General features: G+C 41.5%; 1 protein-coding gene across 1 annotated transcript; it reads right to left on the bottom strand.

Moving 5' to 3' along the window:
- Positions 1 to 713: 713 nt before the first annotated feature.
- Positions 714 to 10,035, bottom strand: LOC138427774 (glutathione S-transferase omega-1-like). Its single transcript, XM_069567699.1, has 6 exons — positions 9,338 to 10,035; positions 9,070 to 9,178; positions 5,416 to 5,638; positions 4,714 to 4,812; positions 1,724 to 1,830; positions 714 to 944 (listed from the first exon to the last, which is right to left on the bottom strand). The coding sequence occupies exons 1-6, from the start codon at positions 9,369 to 9,371 to the stop codon at positions 791 to 793; spliced, it is 726 nt and encodes a 241-aa protein (XP_069423800.1). The 5' UTR covers positions 9,372 to 10,035; the 3' UTR covers positions 714 to 790.
- Between the last annotated feature and the right edge of the window lie 334 nt (positions 10,036 to 10,369).

Genomic DNA, 10,369 nt, shown 5'->3' with positions numbered 1-10,369 from the left:
TGAAATGATGCTCTCCGGACCTACTTTCTCATGGAGGTGATGTGATGATAGAAAGTGAATAGTGAGAAGCCCAATGAGCTGTATATAAAGAATGTATATAAATGTTATAAATGAGTGTTATATATAAATGAGTGTATAAAGACGACATTAGTATTTCCGAATTACTCATCCAGCTTTAGAATGGATGTGGCCTCAGCATTTACTTATATACATGGAACACCTTTTGCGCTGGGCAGCATAGTATTTGGTAGGAAGGATTTTGAAAGGGTTAGTGATTGAAGCCTGAGAGAACCAATAGGAGACCACCTAGTCACTTGGCTTTAAAATAATGTGGGTCTGGACTTCAGTGGCAACAGCAGTTGTATAAAAGGCATGAAACCGAGTCAGACATGGAAAAGAAAGAATGAGGAATTGAAAAGTTCTTAACTCACAACCTAGAAGACAAACTTGAAAGGGCATCTCTTGCAATGACAACACAGTATCCATGTGGAAATGTCCTATGGGCAGTTAAAAATCCAGACTGACTTCCAGCTCTCACTAGAGGTGATTTAGAAATTTTCAGCATGGAGTGTGATAGACCCCTTAGAGTCATTTGAACACCCTGAGACAGGAAATGTGTTTATATTGCTGTAGGAGGCCTGGAGGAAAGCCCACAGTTTGGCCAAATTTGGTGTCAAATCAGAGGTGATTCAATAAGACATGAGAGCACATGGTAAAATAAAACCATGGTATTATTCATATTAGTGAAGGGAAGTATCAGCTATGTCTTCATTGCTGATTCTTGTCCCCATCAGAGACCATAGTCACAAGCCTCAGGGCTGTTCTGCAAGTAGAGGTTGAAGAAACCTTGAAAGGTCTTCACATCAGTGAGGAGAGATGATACTGTGGGATCCTTCTTCATGGCTGCCATCCACAGCTTAAGGGCTGGAGTGTGGTCTACACACCTGTGGGAAATGGAAATAATGAAGGGATGAATAAGGCTAAGTAGGAAGGTATTGCAAAGGCTCCTTTAACTCTGCAGTTTCATATCATTTTCCTCTAATCTTTTCAAAGAGTTCTTTAGAAATACTTCTTTAAGATGTGCATAATCATAAAATATGAGATTTGGAAGATATTGTAGAGGTCCTTGTTTTGTGGAAGAGGAATCTAAGACTAGAGTAAAGTGACTTGCTCAGTTAACTTAAGAACTTGTCCAAACTAAGAGACTGGTAGCTTTTTAAAATGAGAATGTGAAAGACAATCAAGAACATGACATATTTATTACTCTGTGGTGAGACAGTGACTAATAGCAACTGAGCAGCTCTAAGCTCTAGGAAATGGGAGTAAGCCAAGGTGGCTGCTAAACTTCAAAACACGGAGTTCGGGAAACAGTGTGGGACTCTTGCTGGTAAATGGAAGGTGGCATTGGTCACACAGTCCTGCCTGACGTCCTTACTAAAATGTGCATCCTTATGGGTTTCTAACCAGGGGAGGAGTAAATCACTTTTCAAACATTTTACTACCTGTTACAGAATTCCCCACCCCTGCCCAGCCCAGAGATGGGAGAAAATGGTGAGTGTAGGTATAGGACATGCTCTGGAAAGTCCAAGTCTCCTCCTGTCTGCTTGTTCCCATTCATGTCAATTGAATGAGATACATTAATTTTCGTCTATATGAAAGGTTAATATACATAATTCCAGTTATCATTGTCCTAAATCATGCAAAAAATATTCAAATGTCTTACTCATTCAACTCCAGAGCTTCCAGCCGTTCAAACCAGGGCCAGATGAGGTAATCAATCATAGAAAGAGAATTGCCACCAAAGAAGGTTGTCTTCTTAGCAGTCAGAACCTGAATATTAAACAGCAGAAGAATACTGTCCATCAGGACTAAAATGGATAAACTGTGCAGTCGTCGTATGCTGGAACACTATACAAAGAATAGGAATCAACTATACACAGCATATACAACCTCAGAAACTTGATCCTGTATGAAAGAAGTCAGACCCCAAAGTGTACATGATTCCATTTGTACAAAGTACAGAAATCATCCAAAACTAATATTCTGTTTCTTGATATGGATGCCAATTTCATGGCTGTCTTCACTTTGTAAATTCACGCTATACTCTTACGCTTTGGGTAAGTCTCTGCATATGATAGGTCAATAAAAATTTTACTGAAAATAAACTGGACATAACTAGATTAACTGTTAAACAATGCCACATAAAATCCTTTGAAAACCAAGTAAAAAAGTATATTTCTGAGTATATTTAAGTATATTTAAATATAAAAGTATATTTAAGGAGGTAAATTAATATTATGGTTTTGCAAACAGAAGATTGAGAATATTATCTGGCTAATAAACACCAAAGCATCTTATAAAACATCCATGATTTTTCTCAGGGCCCTTATCCTGCATTGTAGATAGATTATTTATATCTACCTGAGTATTTATTTTTGGTTTACTATCAAACCAGTCATCTGAACGGTATGGACTGCCTCTCATTTTCTACCTCCCATACTGTTCAGAAGAGTGCCTTGCAGTTATTAGGCACTCAGAATTGTACAATGAACCAATACTGTCTAGGTCTGTCCTTAAATTGTAGTGCCTGGTAATTATATTATGCATAAGTAAAATTAAGTATGATAGTTTCAGTCAGAAGGAAATACTCTCTCAGCAGCCTGAAACATGGAAATAGTACAACTCGCATGAGTCCTTAACCTGGATTCTGAAAGTAGATGGGAAGAAAATTATATGTCCCCCAACTAACCCCAAATTTAGTAGGTAGTATGTGGATTTTCTACTGCTTGGGGACTTGGCACCTTAAACCTCTATCCTGTTCAAGAGCCAGCTGTAGTTGTATATAGCTGCTGCTGCTAAGTCACTTTAGTTGTGTCTGACTCTGCGACCCCATAAAGAGCAGCCCACCAGGCTCCGCTGTCCCTGGGATTCTCCAGGCAAGAACACTGGAGTGGGTTGCAATTTCCTTCTCCAGTGCATGAAAGTAAGAAGTGAAAGTGAAGTCACTCAGTCATGTCAGACTCTTCATGACCCCATGGATTACAGCCTACCAGGCTCCTCCATCCATGGGATTTTCCAGGCAAGAGTACTGGAGTGGGTTGCCATTGCCTTCTCTGAGTTGTACATAGAGATTTTTCTAAATCAGGAAACATGATCCTCTTTCTGTCTATATAAATGAGAATATGAAAAATGTAACTGTAAAGAAAAATATAAATTACAAAACTGATTCATTACAAATGAATTACAATTCATTTCAGTCCAATTACAAAACTGGAATATAAAAATCCTGAAAATCAATTAACATTAAGGAAACTGAACTACTGATAAAAACTCTACCCCTATAAAAGACACTGGACTCAAATGTTTTACAGAAATTACCAAACCCTATCAAATGGTTTCGAACTTAAAAAACCAGAAAAAGTAACCTGACTCATTTTATGAGTTGAGGAAATCCCTGATATAAAAACCAAATAGTGGATTCCCTGGGGGTCCAGTGGTTAAGATTCTGTGCTTTCATTGCCAGGGGCCTCCTGGCATGGCCAAAATAACAAACAACCACCACCACAACAAAAAAAACACGCAAAGATATGATAACAAAGTAGTCTCTTTTATGAACAAATATGCAATAATGAAATATCAACTAGTTTTAAAATATATATGAAAATCCATTGGAAAGCAAGTGGGTTTTACATAGTAATACTGGCACAGTTCAACACCAGAAAAATCTGTCAATGCTACCATACCTATTCATCAGATTAAAGGGAAAATATTCAGTAAACATTTCATCAAATGTAATAGATGAAGACAAAATACTCAATAAAATCCAACACTCTCATGACTTTTAAAAAAATATTAGCAAACTAGTAATAGAACTTTCTTTATGGGAAAAAAAGCTTTGAAAAAATCTACAGTAAATGACAACCCACTCCAGTATTCTTGCCTGGAAAATCCCATGGACAGAGGAGTCTGGTGGTTTATAGTCCATGGGGTCACAAAGAGTTGGACACAACTGAGTGACTTCACTCACTTTACAGTAAACTTCAAACTTACTGATAAAAGGTTAGGATGCATTTCCAAAGGAGACAAGAACTATGTCTTCCCTCAGTAAAAACCTAAGGCTGAGTGTGAATGGAATTCCATATAAAGATCCAAATAGCATCTCTCCCACAAAGGAGGAAAAAACACATCTGGGTTTCCCCAAGTGTCTGTCTAATGGCAGGCTTGTGGGAAATGTTCATTATATAATAAACATTTTTATATAATTTTATTTAAGTTTTAATGTATAAAATAATTTTATTTCCATAAAGTTTATTATATAATATTAAGTAGAAAAAACCACAATGACTTATGTTCTGATTATAGTTATGTTAACATTTTAAATATATGTTCAAGGACTGAAAACAAGCATAGAAAAACATAAACAGGTGTAAAGCTGTGGAAATTTGGTTGAAATTTTTCCTTAATATTTTGGTGTCAGTGCAATAAAAAGTTTTAAAAGCAGGCCCGTGACAAAACATTTTTAGGTATTTTGGTTTGTATCTTAAGTACAGCAGCTCACAGCTGCTATCTGTTGTAAACTAAAATTTCCTATTTGATGTTATTTCTAATTACCTCAAAGTCATTTTGGAGATGGGAGTATGAAGAAAAGAGGAGAAATGAGTGTGGGTATAATATATCACTTAATCCAATAAAAATCAAGAAGGGATTGATTACCTCCTCTAGTTTGGTGATTTCTTTACGCAATTCTTCTTTTAGGCCAGAGCAGTCTTCCTTATTTTGTGTTCTAACAATCCCCGATATCAAAGGTGGTACCTAGACAGAGAATAATGTCTTAGTTTATCAGTGTGAGGCTAACCATACTGACCCTGTCACATTACAGCAGGATAGAACCCTCACAGGCCGTGTCAGGGTATTCTATACACGTGAAATGTGCACCAGTTCCTCTTCACAGAGGTTATATACTGATCCTAGAAACAGTTTTGTCAACAAAGATGCTGTACCGTTCAGGATTTTATAAGCTGCAAATAAGCCATTTTGGTGAGTCTGAATCAAATATATCTTAAAAGGACACTGAATGGCATGTACCGTACATGAAAGAGACTTGAAGACAATTTGGCAAAGTGAGGAGGAGAAAGTCTTTTAGCAAGAATAGAGAAGAAGGTGGCAAGTTTGGGAAAAATAAAAATATTCAGCATGACATGAATATAAAATATTAGGAGAAGAGTGAAGAGATGTAACTTTGAAAAATAAACAGGGTCCAGATTATGAAAGGGCGCATAGGACATGTCAGAGCCGGCAAGAGCATAATCTTGTTTGTCTTTCCCTCCCAAATCACTGAACCAAGAGTGACAGCACTGATTCAGCTTTAAAAACAAAGACATTTTAAATAGGAGCTGAAATTTCTTAAACACGCACCTTAGAAAAGGACTCAAAGACCATCTTTTGGCAAGCTTTCTCATAGGGGTCGCCTGGCAACAGCTTCTTCTCTGGATATGCTTCATCCAGGTACTCACAAGTGATGGCAGATTCACAGATCAATTGACCCTGACTGGTTTCCAGAACCGGCACCAGGCCTGAGGGATTCTTCTTGAAGAACCACTCAGGCTTATTTTTCAGATTTATGTTGATGACTTCATGCCTGAAAAACATAGAAGACAGTGAAGACAGTAACATTTTTCTTGTATTCCTGAATAAAATGTCATTGGTCCCATCACCCACTTAGCTGATCAGACCCCAAATTTTGGAGTCAGCGTGGCCTTGATTCCTTCCTCCTACCCTCTCTTCCTCAAATCACCTGGATCAGCAAGACCTGTCAGCTAGACCTTCAAATCAGTCTGACTTCATCTGCTTCTCAGCTTTAACACTTGCCACCTCGTCCAAGACATCACCTGCCACCTGAATCTTTACAGCAGTCCCACTGGCCCCTGTGCTTCCCCTGTGACCTCCCTATAGTTCATTCTCCGCATCCATTTACAAAAGTAAATTGGATGAGGCCACCCTCCTGCTTACTTCAGTTCAGTTCAGTCGCTCAGTCGTGTCCGACTCTTTGCGACCCCATGAATTGCAGCACGCCAGGCCTCCCTGTCCATCACCAACTCCTGGAGTTCACTCAGACTCACGTCCATCGAGTCAGTGATGCCATCCAGCCATCTCATCCTTGGTCGTCCCCTTCTCCTCCTGCCCCCAATCCCTCCCAGCATCAGAGTCTTTTCCAATGAGTCAACTCTTCGCATGCCCCTCAGGTGCTCCTCACTGCAGTGAGGATAAACTCTAAACCCCTTTCCATGCCATGTGATCTGGCCCCTGCTTACCTGTCACATGTTTCCTATGACTTCCAGTTTGGTCATTATGATCTGGCCACAATTACCTTTTTCAATATTTCTTGAATTACTTTCTCCATTGTACCGATGATATGTAACTGAAATTACTTTGCTCACTTAATTACATGTTTGTTATGTCACCTCCCTAGAATATAAGCTCCAGGAAAGCAGTGACCTTGTGTGTCTTGGTCATATTCATAAACAAACATGTAAATCAGCAAAGTTTTAAACAGATTTATATGCTATGAAAAAATATAAACATTTTCAGATAGGCACTCAGTATACACTGGTTGAATAAATAAGTGGAAATGCTTCAAGACTGTCAATTAGATATTCCATTTGGGATTAAGATGTATCTTCATTGCAAAAATAAATCAGCCAGCTAATTGAGTTTGTCCACACCCGCTATATAGAATCAATATGATAAAACTAAATTCCTTTTGCTAATTTGAATAGAAAGCTAGTCATTTTTTACAAGAATATTAGAGAATCCAAAAAGTTCAACCACAAAATAAGCTCCCAGATTAAATCTCCATGCACTGATGTTTTTTAAAACTGCCACATGGGTAAATCACACTAAGTAAACCCATAAAGTAGAAACAGGTGAAGTCCAGACTATACTAAGCTTGTTTTTAGATCTAACTTCTCTCTTGTCTGAGAGATTTTAGGGGAAATAAGAGGAAGGGAAGTTTCATATAATTGCTACAGCCAGATCCATATCATTGTCAAAGCTGGATGAGTGTTCAACAGAACAGATTAGTTACTCAGAAATAATACACCCTAACATCTTTTGTTTCCTTTCTCCCCATCCACCTCAGAAGCTACAACAGCATTTAGCTTGAGGTACTATTAAATACACAACCCCACCCTCTCCCCCATGGAAACAAAGGAATAGCCAGATTGAATACTGGCGTCTGTGTGTATGTATTACAGGGTTTGTCTGCTGACAGATTACTGTACACTCAGATACAAGCCACTGCAAGAACAATGAGGCTCCCTGCCAATCAATATTTCTGCAATTTCATACTGTGAAAAGAAAGGGTAAATCCTGGGCTTCTGTAATAAAGAAGGCTCTCAGAATACATATGCATTTTGGTATCTTGGTAATGATGAGCCAACAGGGCAACATACCTGCTCCAACAAGTTGGAAGATGAGAGAAAACCGTGCTTTAGTAGATTGTATCATGTGGTAAAGTCTACCACCTCTCTAATCAAAGTCTCCTGGGACTCAAAATGAACCCATGAACATAGTATAGTAGTTGGTCAGTCATGTCCGACCCTTTGCGACGCCATGGACTGCGGTCCACCAGGTTCCTCTGTTGTTTGCCCTGCTAGGCAACAGTTACCACCCTTCACTCTCCGTACATGCACTTTTATAAGATCACTTTAATTTTCCTTTGGAAAACTGTCCCAGAAAGATTAAAGTTTTCAATCTAGAGTTCCAGAGGGGCACTAACCCAGAACTCTGTGCCTCCAAATTCAGCTGTTTTGATCCTGAACTCTTCAGTTGTATGAGCACAAGGTATGTCATTTTTCAATCCAATTGAATTGGATATCTTCTATGTATTGATAAATGTTACTAAATGCTAAATATTTTGCTATGTATTTAGAATCAGTTTCATCTAAAGACACAAGAGTTACTGAAGTGATTAATCCAAAAATAATTTGTTTTTTTCTTTCTTTAGACTATATAGCTTACTTTTTTTAGAGAAAAGTATTGCCTGCTTAATTCTCCCTCTAGCAGGCTAAAATTAATTTAAAAACTCTAAGCATATAGATGGAAAGTTTCTTTGGAATGGGTGCTATGTTTTAAACTCCCACATCACAGGTATTTGATGTTTGTTCAACAGATCTCAAAGGTCATTGGAAGAGAGGCAGTTCCAATGGCTGTTCAAGTTAGAGAAAAGTCAATGACTTGGATATTTCCTGTAGATAACTAGTTTCTGTGGGGCTTCCCCAAAATCTGAATCTTAAAACAGAGACACTTTATTTTATTCAAAAACCCAAGCTATAAGAAAATGCACCATATAGTTAATTCAGGACTCTACCAGTAGGATAGTCAAGGTCTGGACTCTGTAGTAGGGTAAATTACCCACTGGTCAGGAAAGGGCTATATCCTCAGAATAAAAGCAAACAATATATAGATAAATAGGACGTGAATGAAGTGGGATGAAGGAGAAGGCAGTACAGAAGGATTCAGGGATGTGCCAAAGCTAAAAGAGCCTTTGCCTGTGATTCCCATTTCAGTGATCTCTGCATACCACCAACTTTACTGGAGCCACAGCTTTGCTGACCCATAAAACGGTTAGGTTAATCTAAACGAGATGTCCTCAACTGGTGCAGTCTGTGGGATTCCTTCCACTCCCCACCAGGGGAACAGAGTTCATAGCTTTCTACGCATGCAATAAGTCGCTTCAGTCCTGTATGACTCTTTGCAACCCCGTGGACTGCAGCCCGCCAGGCTCCTCTGGCCATGGGATTCTCCAGGCAAGAATACTCGAGTGGGTTGTCATGCCCGCCTCCAGGGGATCCTCCCAACCCAGGGATCCAACTCGAGTCTCATGTCTCCTGCACTGGCAGGCGAGTTCTTTACCACTAGGCCTTTACCACCCCGCAGAAGGCTGAGAATACTGTATTTGGCAGAAAGGACCCTATCAGAGATTCTCATCCCCCGCCCCCGGGCCTGTCCAAGCCTCCCCAAGCAGCTGGTTCCTGGCAGGCTGGGAGCGGCCCCTGCCTCGGTCCTTACCGGATACCCTTGGCCGTCAGGACCAGGCGAGTCCTCTGGGCATACGGGCAGAACCTCATGCTGTAGACACGGATCAGGCCCTCGGGGACGGGCCCCGGGGGCGCGCTTCCTGCAGAGAGAAGCAGACGCGGTTACAGCCTGGACCGCAGTGTGGACGTCCGGTTTTCCGCGAATGTGGTGGTCTGGGCCGTTCAGCTCCGGAGCAGAACCACCCCACCCCCCACCCCCACCCCTCAGCACGCGTCGGATCACGGTCGGCAGGTCTCACCCTTGCCCAGGCTCCTAGCTGATCCTCCGGACATCTCGCCGCCGCACAGATAAAGCTGGCGCCGGGGTTTGCAGGGGAATTAAAAAGTCGATCGCCCCGCCTTCCCTCTTTCCCACCCTCCCTTTCCAGCAGACGTAAACCAAACCCGCGCGCAGAAGCCCGCCGGGGCGGCCCTACCGCGCACTCTGCTACATTCCCCACCCTCTGCAAGAAGGAAAACGCTGCAGCCGGCTCGCCGGGTGGGCGATCATGGCCCGGAAGCCACCCTGTAAGCCCTGAGGCAGCGCCGGCCTTCCGGGTTTGGTGGGGATAAAGTCTTATTGGCTCAGACGGTAAAGCATCTGCCTACAGTGTGGGAAACCTGGGTTCGATCCCTGGGTCAGGGAGATCCCCTGGAGAAGGAAATGGCAACCCACTCCAGTACTCTTGCCTGGAAAATCCCATGGATGGAGGAGCCTGGTGGGCTACAGCCCATGGGATCACAGAGTTGGACACGACTGAGTGACTTCACTTTCACTTTCAAGTCTTAGTTAGAACACCTCAGGGGACGATTGTGCCAGAGTTCATCGTGCTGGCCAAGAGGTGCTGACATATCAAGATGCACAAATGACTCTCAAAATCGTCAGAGCCCTTCCCTGACGCGGAAGGATGGTGGCTTCACTTTACAGGCGAGTGGATCCACGCTCCACCCAGACCCTGACCTCCCACGCCCGGCGGCCCGGAAGGCGAGCCCTGGCCGCGGTCACGTGGCTCCGACTTAATTGCAGCTCTTCCTACCCCTTAGAGAGGAACAGAGATCATTCTGTCATTTTTGAGATTGCATCCAAGTACTGCATTTTGAACTCTTTTGTTGACCATGATGGCTACTACATTTCTTCTGAGGGATTCCTGCCCGCAGTAGTAGATATAATGGTCATCTGAGTTAAATTCACCCATTCCAGTCTATTTTAGTTTGCTGATTCCTAGAATGTCAACGTTCACCCTTGCCATCTCTTGTTTGACCACTTCCAATTTGCCTTGATTCATGGACCT

This window comes from Ovis canadensis, chromosome 22 (genome assembly GCF_042477335.2).
Source record: "Ovis canadensis isolate MfBH-ARS-UI-01 breed Bighorn chromosome 22, ARS-UI_OviCan_v2, whole genome shotgun sequence".
NCBI lineage: Eukaryota > Metazoa > Chordata > Mammalia > Artiodactyla > Bovidae > Ovis > Ovis canadensis.
Note: the sequence above shows the minus strand (reverse complement) of the source record. Positions and strands in the feature narration are given on the sequence as shown.

What these genes read in the sequence shown, in the direction of transcription:
- LOC138427774 (XM_069567699.1), bottom strand. Translation starts at nt 9,371, where the DNA reads ATGTCCGGAGGATCAGCTAGGAGCCTGGGCAAGG. An exon ending in CTGACGGCCAAGGGTATCCG is followed by an intron (nt 5,639 to 9,069) that starts GTAAGGACCGAG and finishes TATGTTTTTCAG; the next exon opens with GCATGAAGTCATCAACATAA. An exon ending in AAATCACCAAACTAGAGGAG is followed by an intron (nt 1,831 to 4,713) that starts GTAATCAATCCC and finishes TTTAATATTCAG; the next exon opens with GTTCTGACTGCTAAGAAGAC.